The sequence below is a fragment of the Protomyctophum parallelum genome (genome assembly GCF_964188405.1).
Source record: "Protomyctophum parallelum genome assembly, chromosome: 2".
In the NCBI taxonomy this organism is placed as follows: domain Eukaryota; kingdom Metazoa; phylum Chordata; class Actinopteri; order Myctophiformes; family Myctophidae; genus Protomyctophum; species Protomyctophum parallelum.
Window position 1 is genome coordinate 24,224,701 of NC_139699.1, and position 19,899 is coordinate 24,244,599.

The 19,899-nt window shown below is 42.5% G+C and overlaps 1 protein-coding gene across 1 annotated transcript in view; it reads left to right on the top strand.

Moving 5' to 3' along the window:
• Positions 1-19,899, top strand: part of LOC310854835 (A-kinase anchor protein 13-like) — an 87,539-nt gene that overhangs the window by 17,453 nt on the left and 50,187 nt on the right. Inside the window, exons 3-7 of the mRNA XM_083759542.1 lie at positions 1,525-1,760; positions 6,935-7,133; positions 7,338-7,539; positions 16,321-16,531; positions 18,764-18,920. Of these exons, the coding sequence (XP_083615668.1) occupies positions 1,525-1,760; positions 6,935-7,133; positions 7,338-7,539; positions 16,321-16,531; positions 18,764-18,920 (1,005 nt within the window). The remainder of the gene's footprint in view (positions 1-1,524; positions 1,761-6,934; positions 7,134-7,337; positions 7,540-16,320; positions 16,532-18,763; positions 18,921-19,899) is intronic.

Genomic DNA, 19,899 nt, shown 5'->3' on the forward strand with positions numbered 1-19,899 from the left:
GTAGAGAGACCTCCTCCCACCCACTGCAGTTTGGTTAGAGTAGTTATATTGCATTAACATTCTCTACCATCCAGAAAATAACATTCATAAAAATATGTTCTGGAGGTGCAGCTTTGGACTGCAGTAATGGAGTGGTTCTGTGACTGTCAATGCAGCCACGTGTCGTGTATCTGACTGAACCCCTAACCGCACACACACCCACTGTGAACTGTTCTGCATCAACTCCACGGCAGGATTGTAGTACAAAGATGTCACTCTGGAAACATCAAATGAAGGATGTGGGTGGGGGTCCAGTGAGGTGAGGCCAGTGGGTGGGGTTAGTTTGGGGGTTGGGGGCACCACAATAACAAAGAACTGCATAGAGGGAACTAAATGACAGACAGGCTCGCTAAAACAAAATAACAAACAGGCAAATACTACAATTTGACTGCTAGCACATGCGTGTAATTGTGTAGGTGCGTGCAGGGTGTTTGATGTGGTAGCAGTGATGTTGTACTGCCCAGTCCTACACACTGGCTCCCTGCACTGACTGATGGGCAGATGTGCAGAGGAGCTATAGAGCGGGAAACATTTCAACCGGCCAACGGTGTGTTGGCACATGTGTGCGTTATCGTCATCGCTGTCGGGCAGACACCTTGCGTCTTCATGTTTAATCTTTCTATTTGTATTTTATTATAATTTTGTATTCATTAAAGGACCACTTCACCACTTTTCAACCTATCTTCATATAATAGTCCTCACTAATAATCATGAAGAAATGGCATGATTGTTTTCTACTCAGTCTGTGTCTCATAGGATGGCTGTGGGCAGTTTAGAAACTGTCTTCCAGTGACATCATCATTAGGCAGATTTTTTTTTAAACAAGATTTTTTTACAAAAATGTTTAGATTTTCATTATCGTGGCTTCCATTTTCGCATTGCAACTTTTCAGGACTAGAAAGCCTGCAGTTTCTATTAGCTTGTATTCCCCATGGAAGACGGTTCTGAACTGGCCACAGCCTTCCTATGAGACACAGACTGAGTAGAAAAAAATTGCGCCATTTTTTTTCATGATTATTTGTGAGGACCTATTATGAAGATAGGTTGAAAAGTGGTGAAGTGGTCCTTTAATGAATGCTCTATTTTACACGTCATGGTATGATGGTGTCGATCTATAAGCTCACAACCCGTCGCTATTTAAACAGTTGTATTTTATTTCACTTATAATGCATAATGAATTGCATTTTTATAGCGCTTTTCCAAGTGCTCAAAGCGCTTTATATATATTTATCCAACATATACAGTACATATTGTCCAAAATAGGGACACCAGTTTGGAAGTGATTACTGTAAGTCTGTCAGTGGGTTTTTGTAAACCAAGTTCTTGCCTGAGCCCGTGTTCATCTGATTGATCTCATTAGAAAAGCTCACTAGAATAGCACATTTAAATTAAGTGTGTGTGTGTGTGTGTGTGTGTGTGTGTGTGTGTGTGTGTGTGTGTGTGTGTGTGCGTGTGCGTGTGTGCGTGTGTGTGTGTGTTCCACAGGTTCGTCCCGGTCTGCAGTGTTCCCCAGTCTCAGTCTGAGCAGCAGTGTTGGGTCCACAGCCCACAGTCTGAGCAGCAGTGTTGGGTCCACAGCCCACAGTCTGAGCAGCAGTGTTGGGTCCACAGCCCACAGTCGTAGTCTCAGCAGCAGCGCTGGGTCAACAGGCCACAGAGACTCGGGCAGTGACTCAGAGAGCCAACTCAGTGCAGAGCCCGGAGACGACGTCTTCAGAAAGGTAGATGCCAAAACAATGGGAACATTTCCATTTTGGGGTATTTGTTTATATGAAAAGCCCCCTTAAAAGCCATTTTAATTATTCCTGTGAATGTGCTGCTTGATGACATGTATACACTAAAATGTTAGGAAGGGACTAGTGGACAAGAGATCCAGTATAAGTCATTTTTTACGCTTGGTTGCATGCTGAATTTAGACTAAAACTAAACTAACGCTAAAACAATCCAGGTGACTAAAATGTGACTAAAACTAAATGAAAACTATTCAAAAGACTATGATTTGAGACATGCAGGTAATCGAACCTTGAAGAGCCAATCATCACCAAAGTGTGTGTCATGATGCAGAGAGCCTGTATTGCGCCTAATTTATGAAATAGTCAAAGTTGTCACATTTACATTTAAAGTGTCCCGAGTGATTCACAGCGCCAACCCATGCGCTGAGTAATTATGCACAGTGTCTGTCGGTAGCCTTTGAGTGAATGTTGTTTCCAGTCTATCTAACGTTAACTAGTGAAGCTATAAAGGCAGCAAAACATCCTTTCAATATTTGAAAGGATGCAGACTTGAGGGAGGGTGCTATACTGTCAATGCGCCCCAGATACCAGTCACTCTGACAGTCTTAGAAAGACAGCACACATCCACAGACAAATAAATGAAATAGCAGGTGGGAGTCAACAGATGACAGTATGTACTAATACTATTATAGTTTTCTATTAATTACTGGGTACACTATAAAACATTTCATATCTAGCAGGAATTCACATAAGCAATGACTATTCCACTAAGCAATCGCCCTTAATTTAACCATGCTATGTCCACCACAAGCCAGCATGGCGATGACTCCTGGAAACCAGTATTTTTGTGACTCTTGAGTTTTGAATTTATTTATTCATTGGCACCCTGCAGGTATTTCAGTAGCCAGCGAGCTCTTTCAGTGAGCAGTCCGCTCAACAGCTGCTTGTGCAAGTCGAAACCACGGTCTGTGTCTGTGTTACAGCTGTACCCTTTAGCTCACGGTGCAATGCTGTTAGCTGCCAGTATTTATTGTGCTAAACATGTGAAAACATGATCTTATAGCCCGCTTTAAATAAATAAACACATGCGCACACACGCACCCTCACATTCACACTCACACACACGCATGCACACCACCCTCATGAAAATCACCCACACATACACACAAACGCACACGCACACACACACACGCACGCACACATGAACGCACAGACGCACACTCATACACTTTCGCATTCTCCCAGTCGGTCTGTATAAATCCCGTCTATAGCATAAAGGAGATCTTTGAAGCCACTCACTCTGTGCAGCATCTCAACAGGAGCGGCTCTGTGTTTACACTCTCTCTGCACTGCTCTCACACTCTGCAGCTGCCCCGCACACAATGGATCCTGTTCAAACTCACACCTACTAATTGGCTCTAAAGTGACCGCCCTAAGGTCTGTGCGGGTGCTAGTGCGTGTGCGTGTGTGGGTGCGGGCGGGTGCGTGCGTGCGTGCGTGTGTGAGAGAGAGAGAACAGAAAGTGCATGAGAGGGTGAGAGAGTATAACCATTGGGGTGGTTCAAGGTGTGTGTATATGTTTTTGTGTTAGCGTGTTATGTGCTTCCCACCAGCCTTGTTCCAGAGTCTGTGGGTTTGTTTTATCGTGCCTTATGTGTCAGAGGGGAGGGGTCGAGTCTCATAGCACAGCACAATGAACAGTATAAGTGGAAAATGCGGCCCCACCTGGAGTCATGCCAGTGTGGGAAACTCTAGCATTCACAGTGGTGGAAAAAAGTACAATTTACAATTTAGGCATTTGGCAGACGCTCTTAATCCAGAGCGATTTACAGTAAGAAAGAACAAAAACATGATAATACATCAAATGCATCAAACTAGTCATGAATCATACGTAAGCTAAGAACCTAACCGTGGAATATCTGTATAATGAAGCTATGCGTATACACTATAGAGTGCTTTTGCATATGCATGTAAGGTCGTTGAGGCTAGGGAAAGTGCTACGGGCTAAGATGGAGTACTCACATGTTTTACTTAAGTAAAAGTATCAACACTGATACTGTATTGGTATCAAAAATGTCTTGAGTAGAAGTACAAAAGTATTGGTATCGAAATATACTTAAAGTGAAAAAGTAAAAGTACTCATGCAGAATGTCCCATTTCACAAGTTTTCAAATGCACAAACAATCTCTCTGAAAATAGCAGATTTACAAGCTCACAATGTGTCACATTGTGATGTATTTTCAAATGGCTGAAATGTACTGTATATAGGGCTGAAGTGATGTGTGTTTTGCTATAATAATCAAAACCTATAAAGTAACTAAAGTCTCCAAATAATTGTAATGGAATAAAACAATATACAATATCCTCCTCTGAGATATAGTGGAGTAGAAGTAATGTAAAGTAAAAAACAATATTTCCAATTTGTATCAAGTACAGTACTTGAGTAAAGGTACTTAGTTACTTGCCACCTCTGAGCACTCACTACCTCTACTTAACATTATGAATGATTAAACTACATTATATGCAAGTGTCATAGCTCGACGACAATTATATCCTTCTGTCTAATCAGGGGGGGGTGGGGGGGACATTATTGTCAGGCAGACCCACCCCAGCATTTAACCCATTTAGGAACTGATAACTGATTCTACAAAAAGGCTTCTAAATCCTCAGTTTTCTGAAAAACCTATGTTTTTATATCAGTGGTGCTCAAACTATTTCATGTCAAGGACCCCAAAATTTGCCCGTAATTGTCCGCCGACCCCCATCTGAAAATGTTGTTCCAGGGACCCGCCAGAAGCAAAGATAGGAGTTAAAAACATTCTTTGTGATTGCATATATATTCAGAGATTTGTGCCACATTTTCAGCATTTTTCAAAAATGTTGAAGATTAGCAGATCTACAAGCTCATAGCGTGCCACCAAGTGACACACTACAAGCTTGTAGATCTACTATTTTTCAACAGCTAAAGTATAAAATAACAGTTAAAGTGGTTATACGGTGACACAGATGCGTCCTCGGGTCTAAATGGGTTAACAGTGTGGGCCATCGATATACCTGATGACTGTGGGATGAATGTGAAATGGCGGAGCACAAAATAACTCATGGGACATTTTCTTTCCTGAGAGATGTTGGTTTTGATGAGGTTGTGGAGGTTTATCGGCATGTTTTGAATGTCAGCGTGCCCATAAAGCAGCCCCTGGTCCATTATCTCTAAACGCTGCCATTTGGTCTTGATTACAGCCCATTCCACTGACTGCCAGGCGGGCGAGGCGGCACAGTGTCCTGTTGAGTCACCTCGGCGCTGCACTTGTGTTTTTTTCCACATTTATTTAAACAGGAGTACGTTGACCGGTCGGTCACGCACACTCACTTTCGATGTGACACCTTGCTTTATGTGCACACCATTACACACCCTCACACCCAGTGGTGGAAAGCACAGTGCATTTAAGTACTGTGCTTATTTTTGTCGATAAAAAAAAGGCTTCTAAATCCTAACATTTTTCTGAAAAACCTATGTCAGTGGTGCTCAACCTTTTTCATGTCAAGGACCCCCAGAATGATCTCTATTGGGCCACGGACCCCCATCTCAAAATATGTAGTTCCAGGGACGCCCCAGAAGCAAATATTTTAGTTAAAAATGTTCGCTCTGAAATATATATTCAATGATTTGCGCTACATTATAACGATTTAAAAAAATAGCAGACCTACAAGCTTGTAGCGCGCCACTCAGTGGTGCGCTATGAGCTTGTACATCTGCTATTTTTCAATAGCTAAATTTTAACATAATGTTTAAAACACCAAAAGGGGTTCCCGCCCAAAATGGGTTAAGTGTACATTTTTGTGGTATTTGCACTTGCAATTGAGTTTTCCAATGCTTTTGCTTCTACTCCACTACATCTCGGATCCCAAATATTGTACTTTTACTCCACTGCAATTATTTGAAAACTTTAATTACTAGTTACTTTAGATTTAGATTAGAAAACATGCATTAACCACATCAGCCCTATATACCTGTACATTTCGACCATTTGAAAATAACAGATCTACAAGTTCACACATGTGTAGATCGGCTATTTTCAAAAGATATTTACACATTTTGAACTTGTGAAATGGGACATTCTGCAATTTGAGTACTTTAACTTTTAGTACTTTAAGTACATTTTGATGCTGGTACTTTAGTACTTTTACTCAAGTACATTTTGAATACATCTACATTGCAGTATGGACACTTTTACTTAAGTAAAACATTTGAGTAATTTCTCCACCACTGTGTGTGCAAATCCTCACCCACACACACCACACTGTGACTGTGAGAGTGTACATGCATGTGTCCATTTGGTTACATGTGTGCTCTCTCTGTCTGAGTGACAAATGGATAAATTGACACTGAGTATTTTAGTGTGTACAACCCCACGTGTCATGACCTTATCATTGACCTCTGTGGAGGAGGGCTAATGGTCCGGGTGACCCCATTAGCCTGACCATACCTGTGTCCTGTTTATTGACCTCCAACAGCAGTCAGGTGTAGCCGAGCACACACATTAGAGAGAGCTTGAAGAACGGTGACAATATCAGCTCACCTTTGTCACAAATTTTTACTTTATTACAATTTGGTCTTGTTTTTGATCTAGTGTTTTTTTTTGAGCGGTGCCGCCCGCCCTGGCCGCTCCAATGACTGGCCGCGTGTGTATGTCTGTCTGTCTGTTTGTCTATTTGGAGTACGAACAACTGCAATACCACTGGCAGCCAGCCAGCAGTGTATTTTCACGCCGTGGCTCCCCAGGACTCCAGCTGTCTATAAGGGGGTCAGTCTGTGTGTGTTTGTGTGTATCTATCTCGGAGAGATAATCTCGCAAACCGCTGGACTAAAAGAGCTAAGAAATCACAGCTTCAATTATATTCCTCAGAACCTCAACCAAGGTTACTATACGTAAGAGTGAATGAATAGATACATATATGCATAATACTTAGGATTTGGAAAGATTCTGCAGGTCACATGGGATTTTATGGGATTCATAGAGACCACTGGCGTCATACTGTATGTATGGAAACTCCTGAAGTGTGAATGTCCAGTATGTACAGTACATCTGATCATTAAATCAATCAATCAATCAATCAATGATTGACATCTAAGTGTTGGCTGTGTGTTTCCACCCCTCCAGTGTGATGACGTGGTGACGTGTGGAGACAGTACCAGTGAGGTGTCGGTGTCGTGCTCCTCGACAGACGACACAGCCAGCGTAGGTCCTCCCAGCTCCAGCCCCGACAGCTGTCTGGAGGGACAGACCCAGGCCCAGGGCACCTGGACCACAGAGGAGAGCACTTCAACCGGGTTTAATGCCTTTGGTGGCGAAGCTGGAGGTAAAAATCTGCGAAAGTTCGGGTGACATTGCTTTTATGGCATTTGTCATCTTAAAGGGGGTTACAGAGTGGGATAGGTGACGCGTTTGGATGACCTGACCTTTTTTATTATTTGCACACAACAACTGTTATATTTATGACATAATTCAATGTTGAAAATGAGTGGTATTCCCCTTTAAAACAGCTTCATTTGGTTTACACTAGTGTATTTGACTGCAGGTGCAGGAGAAACAGAAGAGGAAGCCAAAGACAGGGTGACGGAGGTGGTGCCACTGCCTACCCGACGATCAGCTCTCCTGCTGCGCTCCGGCCTGCGCTCCTCGTCCCCTCTGCGACGACACAGCTGGGGCCCCGGCAAGAACGCTACAGCGGGAGGAGGAGGAGACACAGACATGAACCAAAGGAGGTGAGTTTAGGGTCCAGGGCGGTCCCTTCGAGCAAACAAAAGCATGATACATTTGTTTATTAGTACAGATTCACAACTTGTGTTTCAGTTAGCTACCAGTACAGATTTACGTAATCTTCCCTTGTGCTGTGTTGTACTTTTGTAGAAACCTATGGCAGAGTAGAAGGTACAAATTGGTGTATTGATATAGACGTGCGCGATGCGAGTGCACCGGTTCAACTGGAATGGCTGAATGAACTAACTCAACACCTACATGTCCATTGCACTTCAGTTCTGCCTCTTGGTTCTCGGGGGCTTGGTTGAATCGAATGGGCTGGATCTCTGGAAGGCATAGGTTGGCGAAGAGAGCCCTCTCGTGCAATCACTGAATTACGTCAGTGGCGGTCAAGCATTGGATTTGAGATGACATAATTTTACGTCAATGACAGCAATGTGTTAAGAGCATGTCCCGTAACTGTCCTGCACCCATGCAGTCTGGGCCTGAATTCCAGCTGACTCACAGTGTACACCTCTATGCTATGCTACAGTATTATAACTATGTGTTTAAAATAAGCATAATGTGGATTAATTGGAGGTTCTATAAACATTTGACCAACGGGAGTAGTGTGACGTAGCACTATGATGGTGTTTTTTTGGATTATAAAAAAAATGATTTAATGCCTCAGTTTTACAGTCAGAAGCTGTTGGTTGTGCATGGTCAGCATCATTGTGTTATGGGTTTATTCAGGACATAAAGTTTGCTTCATATTTCAAGTGGCCTGGCCTGTCTAGTGCTGGAGAGAAGCATACTGTACGTGCACGCACACGCACACGCACACGCACACACACACACACACACACAAACACACACACACACAAACACACACACACACACACACACACACACACACACACACACAGTATACAGCAAACGGCATATGATGTAATATAATACTTTATTGGCAACAATTAAAAGCACAGTATCACTCTCTAAAGTGAATTAATGACCAAAAAGATGTAGCTTGTTTCCATTGTGGTCCACATACAAAACAAGCAACACAAAACCACAATAATAAATACTAATATAAAACAGAACACACACGCGTGCACTGCAGGCACACAACATGTGTGCCTCAACAATACATTTGAAATGAAGAAGTAGTATTTTGATCAGCGCTTGCAGACCTTCACTCTGAACTGCACAGTTTCATCACTTCCTGTACTGTACTGTATGTGTACATGCAGTACACATACAGTCACACTAATCTTTGAGTTCATCACCTCATCTCATCCTGTCTTGCCTACTCAGCACCCTTCGGAGTCCCGGAGAGGGAAAGTCAACCTTTCACAGGAGAAGGTACTAACACAACTAAACTAGAAGGCATTTTACTAACTCATTTTACTGGCTGCTTTCCCGTGCCTTGTCGTTGCCTTCTAGACAGTGTTGATTTTTACAGCAAATTTAGATTTTAGTTTTTTAGTGTCAGTGTCAGAATAGTTTTCCTTTAGTTTTAGTCACATTTATTTAGTCACCTGGAATGTCTTAGTGTTTGTTAGTCTAGTTTTAGTCGACTACATTTCATAAGATTTTAGTCGACTAAATCTACGTTGATTTTGGCGATTTTGGTGGGCCTTAATGCCGTCGTAATTAAATGACTTGCTGAAAATAGCGCTGCGACGCGCTGTGAGCTTGTAGATCTGCTATTTTCAGCATGCAACCAAGTGTAAAATGACTTACTAGATCTCTTGTCCATTAGTCACTTCCTAACATTTTAGTCTAGTTTTTATTTCTTGACAAAATTGTCAATTTATTTAGTCTCAGTTTTTTCAGCCTAGCTTAGTTTTCAATTAGTTTCCATTTAGTTTTCGTCAGTGAAAAAAGGTAGTCGACGAACAACTTTTGTCATAGTATTAGTCGACGAAATCAACACTGGTACGAAGTTACTAACTAACACAACAAACCAGAAGACATTTTACTAACTCATTTTACTGACTGCTTCCCCGTGCCTCCTTGATTGTTGCCTTGTAGACACCATGTTTTCCCCCATGCAGACAAACAGAGTTAAGTACTTCTTGCAAAGATGAATCAATAATAGTCTAAATTCATGCTCTTACCCAGAGTGACTTTCAGTCAGTGATGGAAAAAGTACTCACATTTTGTATCAACAAGTATCAATACTGCAATGTAGATATATTCTAGCTCAGGGGTCCTCAACTAGAAATGATGAAGGTCCACAAATATTTTTTTGAATAAGACAGAGGTCCGGTCCCATGCGCGGCGTCCATCGGAGAGCGGGGCTCTATGCCCGTTTAGTATGGTCAAGCCAAGCTTATACAAATCAGATCCCCTTCCACCCAACTAATAATGGGGTGCAGAGTGCAGGCCCGGAGTGGAACTCCAAATCAGGCCGGGAGTTATACGCCCTGGCAGGCCACACTGTGCGCGCGTAGCACGCGCCAGAATTTTGGGGGCCCTTGGGGGACATTTTGGGGGCCTTTGCAGCAATTTCACATGAGAAATGTATACCATCTGATGTTATTTATATTATTAACTTTAAAAAAAAAAGAAACTTTTTTTCTTTTTTTTTTTGGGTGGTCCGCAAAGAGGTGGTCCGCGGTCCGGTCGCGGACCGCGGTCCGCCAGTTGAATACCCCTGTTCTAGCTCTTCAAGAAAAGGCTGGAATTCCAAATGTACTTGAGTAACAGTACAAAAGTATTGGTATCAAAATGTACTTAAAGTACCATAAGTCGAAAATACTCTTAATGTAGGCCTATAAAATTATTTTGAACATTAGTAATTAACAATTATTAAGCGTAATTATCCAAATCTTCAAAATATCTACAAAAAATATGCTAAAGTGATAAAAGCATGTACTGTACAGTACGACCCTCCTTGTCTTTGTACAGTTGATTTGATCACATGATGCACAGCAATACTAGTGTTCCATAAGTCCATCTGGATAAGAGCATGACTAGGATATTACATGTAATGTCATCGATATCACTGAGAATGCATATATAGTGTCTGTCTGTCTGTCTGTCTGTCTGTCTGTCTGTCTGTCTGTCTGTCTGTCTGTCTGACTGAGATGTCTGTCTGAGATGTCTTTGACCTGTTGTTAAAAAGACACCAGAGCTAAAAATTAAGTGAAAAAAAAAAGACACCAGAGCTCATTTGAATACCACTCAAAGATTTACATGTGCTCGCTGATTTGCATGGTTGCGCAAGTGTGTGTGTGTGCGTGTGTCTGTGGGTTTGTTTGTTTGCATGAATCTCTCTGTCATCGTGTGTGTGTGTGTGTGTGTGTGTGTGTGTGTGTGTGTGTGTGTGTGTGTGTGTGTGTGTGTGTGTGTGTGTGTGTGTGTGTGTGTGTGTGTGTGTGTGTGTGTGTGTGTGTGTGTGTGTGTGTGTGTGTGTGTGTGTGTGTGTGTGTGTGTGTGTGTGTGTGTGTGTGTGTGTGTGTGTGTGTGTGTGTGTGCGCGCGCTTGTGTTCTCCTCCATTGTTCATACGTTCTCATCATTGCCCTCTACAGGAGTCAGTCAGTCAGACAGACAGACAGGTAATTCATTATTGTACTATGGAATACATGAGCTAGTGCTGACCTTCATCATAGCACACAGATATAATACTATGACAGATACACTCATCTATATTCACTCCCCCCCCAGGCAGGTGAGTCCTGTTTTGTTTATGCCAGATTTTCTTTTTTAACTACAGTAAACTCTGTTTACGGTCTCCCTCCTTACGCCGGTCAAAAGTGATTGGATTGCACGCAACTGTGTGCATTTACTTAATTAAGTACAATTTTGAGGAATTTGTACTTTACTTTACTTTTTGTACTACATTTTGATGCCAATACTTTTGTATTTAAGTACAATTTGAACTCCAGACTTTTGCTTGCACAGAGTATTTCTACATTGCAGTTTTTCCAGCACTGTAAGCAGTACAGTACATTAGGACGTCCAGTGTCGTCCTCAAGGACATGTTGGCCGTGGAGACTACTGAACTGAACTCAGGACTTTTCAATTATGAGACATCAATCTCTCTAACAGCCAATTACTTTAGTTTTAGTGATGTTTGAGCACGCTGGACAGATGTACAGGTTGGGCTCTGATCGTCGAAAATCTGTGTGTGTGTGTGTGTGTGTGTGTGCATGCGTGTGCGTGTGTGTGTGTGTGTGTGTGTGTGTGTGCATCCATGTGTGTGACTGTACAACAGTCCAAACAGCCGTGTGTGAGTGGTACTATAATGCATCATAAGCCTGTCCATAAAGCATTAATACCAGACGTGCATGCGCGCACGCGTGCGCGCGCACACGCACGCACACACACGCACGCACACACACACACACACACACACGCTTCAATGTGAATAGACCTGTCCTGTCTGCACTCATAATTGCTGTTCTGCCTACAGTCAAGGCTGTGTTATTTACAGAAGTATAGGATATGCGTAATTGTGTTAGTAAATCACACTGCCGGCTGGCTGGCACGCTCAGGACACTCAGGGACGTTGAGGGTATGCGACGTATGCGTCTTGCTCAAGTGTGAAGGTTCTCTCTCTCCTCTGTCACTCACTCACACATACAGTACATAAGTGTATAGCGGTGTGCTTTATCGTGATTTTTGGCACGCCAATTATGCGGACAGGAACGAGGCTTTAGCCAACTTCCGCAAGCGTCACTGAAGTGCCAATAATCCAGTTACCCTTAACAAAACAACTCAATTTCATTGTAACTAAGATATTCAATAGACATTTTTAATGCTGGGTTTAGCCGCTACGACCGCAAATGCCCTATGCAAACTGCTAGCCTAGCCACTCAGCCGGCTTTGCTCTGCGAGACTTCGTCAGCACAGCTGATTTTTATGTTTTAATTAGGTGTGCCGTCATGCTCGTTTAAGCATGGTAGATGGATGTTTCAACCAATCAGATTGCTTCCTTGAAACTACCTGTTGTTGCGAACGCAGTGAGCCACTTACTATGAGACCCTGCTGCTCATGTCTGTGTATGTGTGTGTGTGTCTGTCCCGCTGTGACACCACCCGCCCGCCACCAGAGGGCGCAGCTGTAGCACACACACACACACAGGGCGCAGCTGTAGCACACACACACACACACACACACACACACACACACACACACACACACACAACCACACACACACGAGCTGCGTTCGCTTCCCGCGTTTGCGCGTCTTACTTGTATAATATATCTAATATTCCGACTATAGAGAAATGGGCATGCGTGGCTCGGGAGGTAGAGTGGTTGTCTGTCCCGCTCGGTCCCTGCTCCTCCTGGCATCATGTCATTGAGCAATACATTGAACCTTTCAACTGCACCTGGCTAGCAAATTGGGTGCTTGCATGGCTGCCTCTGCTGTCAGTGTAGTGAATGGGTGAGTGTGACACATGTGACATACTGTATATTGCTGTGCTAAGTACCATATACAGACAGATGGTCAAACACATACAGATATTTGAATAGATACACAATGCACAAAGCATAATCAAACCGACAAGAGTTTGCCATCAGTCAGTACCACGATTTGCAATGTCAGGCACATTTTTATTTTTTAAGACAACATTTTGCATTGACTGGTCACACAAACATGAAAAAAGACTGTCTGCTCAGGGTCTACTATGTACGTCTTTGTGCATGCCGTGTGGACCCAAAGTGGGCCGCGTTAGGTCGGGCTCTTAAACTGGACTTTATACTGAGAAACACTTCTCATAGGACCAGTGGCAGACATATTAACTGCATCTGTTATTTTCTTCCAAGATGATTTTACATCTTGGCAGTCTGCTTGAGGCGCCATAGATTAGCTTTTTTGATGACTCTGCACCATATCAGTTTTCTCTTGGGATAAATTATGTTTCTGAGGGTTTTCTTCCACGACGATATTAAACTTACCGCTGTGCTGAGCGCAGCACATTCCTCTTAAAAAGGTAATGAATAGTGACCATTTGATTGGTCATGATTGAATGCACCTGCAACACACCCACTGACAATATGGGTGCTTTCTAATATAGCGCGCTGAGTTCACTGTGCAATGCAAACTAATATATGTGAGTGCGCTCCCGGTGTGCATATCCGAACGCACCCATTGTTCATTCTAATGAACAATGGGTGCCCATTTCCTGTCCGAAAAATACCAAGTGTGTGTTGCCACGCCCCACCTGTCACGCCGTTGAATGTGCTGCACTTTGGTTCGCCTAGCTGTTTCCCTATTATTATTAGAACGCGTCACCTATCCCTCACTGTCCGATGGAAACTCTGTAAGTCTTAAAACAATGAAAACGTAACTCGTGTAACTCGTTATTGGGTGGGAAACTGTTCTACAATCAATTAACTCGTGTAACTCGTGAATGGCAGGGAAAGTGTTTTAAACACTGTGGTGGAAAAAGTTAAAACATTTTATCACTTCATTAAAAGTATCAATACTGTAATGTAGAAGTCTGGGATTCAAAATTCACAAGTTGAGTAAAAGTACACATTCGTGTCAAAATGTTCAGCTCCACCTGGTGGTCACCAGTTTAGGCTCTGAGTGCCAATTCTCCCATTATAAAAAAAGAGAGGACGTTTTAATATATATATGTATATTTTTTTTTAATTACGTCTTTACGTCTTGGCACCCATTGCAAAGACGTCGGGGTTACGGGATTACGTCCCTGGCACTTAAACAGTTTTAATGACTTGTTCAAGCAAAACCATACAAAACTTTTTGAACGTACTGAACAAGACTTAACGAAATGGTCGAACCTTCCTATCTCACTTGCCGGCCGAATTAATATAATTAAAATGAATGTCCTCCCTAAATATCTGTTTCTATTCCAATGTATTCCAATTTTTGTTAACAACACTTTTTTTAAGAATCTGGATAAAATTATCTCCAAGTTCATTTGGGATAAGAAACACCCCCGATTAAGGAAGGCCTAAATCAGATGGCGGAATGGGATTACCTAACTTCAAACTCTATTACTGGGCGTGTAATTTACGTGCGCTCTCATTTTGGCTCCAAGATCAATTGCCTACATGGGCATTTATTGAAGGTCAATGTTGTCCCCCAACATCATTGTCAGCTTTAATATTTTCCCCAGTGGCCTCAAGATATACTAAGTTGCCAAAGAATTCCATAGTCTGGCATTCTCTCAAAATTTGGCTCTCAATACGAAGGCATTTCGGTTGGCATCCGGGTTCTGTGCACGCACCTCTGGTCGCTAACCATGCTTTTTTACCGTCCCTTTCTGACTCATTGTTTAAAGTGTGGCATAGAAATGGTATTCACTCCTTCAAAGATCTTTATATTGATGGGTTATTTCCGACCTTTGAACAAATACGACGCAAATTCAATTTACCCCAATCACATTTCTTTAGATTTCTACAGATACAAATTTTTTTATCACAACACACTGCTTCATTTCCAAACATACCTCCCAACTCATCAATGGAATCTATATATATATATACCTGACCCATTGCTCAAAGGAGGTGTTTCTATTATTTATAATTCTCTCTCATGTTTAGATAATAATGCCTCCTTGGAGTATTTAAAAACTGCTTGGGAAAATGACTTAGGAATATCTATCACTGACGAGCAATGGTCTACATCTCAAAAGTTTGTGCACTCTTCTTCAGTATGTGCCAGGCACGGTCTTATACAGTTTAAAATATTACACAGGTTACATTTGTCAAAGGAAAAACTCAACAGAATGTTTCCAAATGTGAATCCAGCCTGCGACAGATGTGGCCAGTCGCCGGCCACTCTAGCTCATATGTTCTGGCACTGCACTAAACTAACATCATATTGGCAAAGTATATTTAAATCACTGTCAGACATTGTTGGAAGACCTTTTGACCCGGATCCACTGACAGCAGTTCTGGGGGTCAGGGGGCCCGGGGTCAAACTGTCTACTTTCCAATATAACATGGTCCCACTCACACTACACTTATGAAAGATGTTATGCACTACTTGCAATTGGAAAAGATAAAGTTTGAATTGAGAGGGAGTGAAGATAGATTTTACCAGACATGGCAACCCTTCATTGACCATTTCAATAGGTGCACGCTAACCCCTCCTACACAATAGATAACATATTAGAAAATTGGAAAGAAAAGAAAAAAAAGGAACTGAGTATTTTTTCTTTATTTAATTTTTTCTCATTTAAAAAGAAATGTCTGTAATTCAGTTAATTTACAACAACGTGTTGGGAAAGTTTGAGAGCAAGAGTGTCTGTCCTGTTGTTTTTGTTTTGTTTGTCTGTTCACATTTGTCATTGTTTAACTGTTTTTAGTTTTTTTGTGTTTATCACATTTATATATCTTTTTTATTATGTGGAATTTAGATTACCTGTCATTATCTTTCATTTTATATAACTGAATAACTCATTATCATTGTCAAGGATATTCTGAAGTTGTCATATACAAAAAATGCCTAATAAAAACTGTATTAAAAAAAAAAAAGTGAGCATGAAACATGTGTATTACATTTTAACTAGGAATGGAGTAGGAAGGTATGCATAATGCATACAGTATGTGTGTGCACTGCGCACAATCCACACATGCTTGTGTGTATGCAAGTCCTTTTTTATCAGGACGTGCGTGTGCGTGTGTGCGTGCATGCGTGCGTGGACATGCTTGTGCGCCTGCTAGTTACTTAGTGTACATGGTGATGGTTGTTACAGTACAGAGTTAGATACTGACACCCAGCTCCTCATAAATTATCCTCTAATATCTACTGTTGTTCTTTGTTTTCTGACTCTCTCTCTCTCTCTCTCTCTCTCTCTCTCTCTCTCTCTATCTGTAGTTACAGCCTGGAAGGCCTCAGTGGAGAGCGTGAGTGTGTGAAGGGCTCTGCATCGTGCTCCCATCGGGCGGCCTCCTCCCAGCGGGGGAGCAGGCTGAACAGTGAGGAGGAGGAGAGGGGAGGAGGAGGAGGAGGAGGAGGAGGAGGCTCCCTGGTGTCTCTCAGCGAGGAGCAGGAGGACACGGGGGAGCATGGAGACACGGAGGACCAGGTTCGGCTCGAACACGTTGTGAAAGATGTTTGGCCATATTATGCTGTACGACGTGCACAGTGTGTTACGTTATCTAGTTCAGTCGGGAGCCCGACACACACGATCTATACACACAATCTACAAGTCCCCACAACGCCTCGCATTGCGTTGTGGACTTGTAGATCGTGTGTCGCTTGTGTGGAGTTGTAGATCGGCTATTTTCAAAATACTAAGCAAAATTGAATATAGGATGTATCTGTCGAGGCAAACTAATTATTTTGCAGGGTCCCCATTTCAAATATGATTATTTTGCGGGGTCCCCTGTTCAAATATGATTATTTTGCGGGGTTCCCCTGTTCAAATATGATTATTTTGCAGGGTCCCCTGTTCAAATATGATTATTTTTGGGGATCATGGCCTGAAAAGGTTGAGAACCACTGATCTAGTTGATAAGTAGCAGATATGTTTGGGTTTATTAGGTTCAGCCAAATATAAGTTTAAGGTTTAAATCTAAGGTTTGAGTTGAGTGAGTTTAAAAATAACAAGCTAACAAAAATACAGAAGCTAATGAACAAAATTCCAAATCAACTAAAAGTAAAAACAAGCCTTTGGTCATCCGTGACCCCAGTTCCAATGTGACCTGATCTCAGTTACATGTCTGTCCACTGTCATATCAAAAATAAAACTGAAATGTCAAAAAAGCAGCGAGCAGATAAGTTCTAGTCAGCAGAGAGATCAGCCTCAGTCGATACAAGATTATAATTGGAGTTGGCAGGATTCATGGAAATATGCCTATTGATCGTGTGTAATGATTATGCAGTTTTTGCTTCCATCTTACATAACCTTATTTGATATGATATATCTATGATATATCTTATGGACTGTCATCTCAAAATGATAGTGGGGTGTCAACACCGGGGACTCCACTTGACCCTCGTCAAATCCACCTGCAGCGTTTGAGCGTGTCCATGAGTCTTAAGCACTACACCATGGCATAGACAGACGCACGCCTCATAAAGTTTGCTGATATTGATCTGTTGATAATTTGATGCAGCTGGCCTGCAGGCAGATTGAGTTGCTGCAGTCCTTCAGAACCACGGACAGACCCATTTATTTAAATAAAAAGTGTGTGTGTGTGTGTGTGTGTGTGTGTGTGTGCGTGTGCGTGTGCGCGTGCACAGGCGCAGAGGGCAGAGTTAGTGCTCAAGGGCATGTGTGTGGCTGTATATTGAGGGACACTGTGTTATTTGTGTATGTTTGCATATGCTTGTACAGTATGTGCATGTATTTCAATTCATTACAGACACATCTGAGATTAACTAATAGGGCTTTTGGAAGGTCAAAGGAAGAGTTATTTATTTATTTATCCAACCTTATTAGCACTCGGGGGAAGACACAATGTTTGTCAGATCGGCAATAAATCAGATTTAATGAGAAAGTTTCTCACACAGATCAGCTTCCTGCGGAGCACACTGAATGTGTCCCGTAGACGCTGCTCGCTGCATCATTTCCATCAACGCTGTCATTCTAAATCTTTCATTCCGGTCTTCAATTACTTTTGATCTGCTTGTTTGTACTGTCTAGCAGATTTTTTATTTTCCGTTTAGCACTTAGAACCTATGCCAACTGGCGCTCTGCCGAAAATAGTCGATCTGCAAGCTCTTGCGACGCGTCGCAACTCTGTGAGCATGCCCCGAATAGGGATGCTGTAGCCTCGTTCCTAGCCTTACTCATCTGCAAAGAGAAAAGCCTGGTCACGACCTAAGGCAGAGAGTGCCTAGCCGGAAGTGTTGGGCCGGAACATCCGTCAGATGTATTTCCCCCGGATGCGATATTTTTCGACCAATCACACACACACACACACACACACACACACACATTCACGGATTTCTAACGTGTCAACGTCATTTCCTTGAACGCTACTCCCACCAAAATCCTGCTACTTCTGTTTAACCACTCGCTAGGTCTGGGGTTCTGTTTAACCACTCAACTGGCTAGGTCTGGGGTTCTGTTTAACCACTCAACTGGCTAGGTCTGGGGTTCTGTTTAACCACTCAACTGGCTAGGTCTGGGGTTCATGGCGGTACATTTAGTTTAAAACCCATACTGTGTATTTACTGTTTAGAGACGTTGTCAAAAACCCATTTATGTGGAATAGTTATTCATAGTTATGTACTGTATATGAAAACTATAGTTTATTTGAACATAATGATGAACATGATTCGTCTAACATGACATGTCTGCCTGTTGCAGAGGGCCAGGAGGTATCGTCCACTCAGACACAGCTGTCCTCCATTGTCCCTGCCTCTCTCCAAGTATGTCTGTCCACTGAGACACAGCTGTCCTCCGTTGTCCCTACCTCTCACCAAGTCTGTCTCAATGCTCACCATCAGCCAGAAAGACATAGAAGGTAAGAGCATGGATGGACATGCACGCACACACGCACGCACGCACGCAATGTGCGTGCGTCTTGTATCTCCAAAACCATGACTTTGCAGGAGTTGGGGGAAAAGAGTGTTCACTTTCAATGAAGTGTATTCCGTCTGTCAAATGGAGAAATCATGTTGATAATTGCCTCACTACAACTGTGTGAGATTGAGTTAACGATGAGTTCATGCTCTGATTCTTTCCTACCCTCCTTTGCATCGCTCCAGCCTCGGGACAACAGCATCGTAAGAGGAGAGTTTCCTCCTTCTCTGTCCTCCTGACCAAAGCTAAATCTCACTCTAATGTCCACTCTCCTTCTAGTGATAGAAGATGCAGTAAGTATAGCTAATGGTAGCGGCCATCCTAAACTATAGAGAACCAGATCAGCCCCAACATCACAACTCTAGCTGCTTCTTAGTTGTCAACAGTGGTATTTTGGTCATGGCACGGGCTACCACAGCGTGTGGCCAGTACATTTTTCACGCGTAGGTACGGCACGGTACGGTGCGCGCTGGAACACGTCCCCTATATACACGACCCGCCAAGCAGAAGCGTAGCGTCTGCTTGGGCACCTCGGCCATGGCCCAGTCAATAGAGGCTAGCTGCTGAAATGCAGAGGCGAAAAAAATTCTGCTCCTCCGACAGATACATTACATAGATACAATGGCTGCCCCCATTCGCACATTTTTACCAAGCTGCAAAAGCTGCTGACTCGTGCATATGAACGGTCCATGTGTGACCTGTTAAGTACTGTAATCTGTATGTAGGCATAGGCTACTGTCAAATATCCTGAAGTCTAAAAGAGAATGGAATGGATAATGGTCCTGGATTCATTAATTAAATTACAGAGGTGACGTGAGTTGTTGTGACAGTCACAAATTGACTACTCTTGTGTCTGTGTGTCTAAAACATATATATATATTTATATATATATATATTTTTTTTATTGTATTAACTAAAAC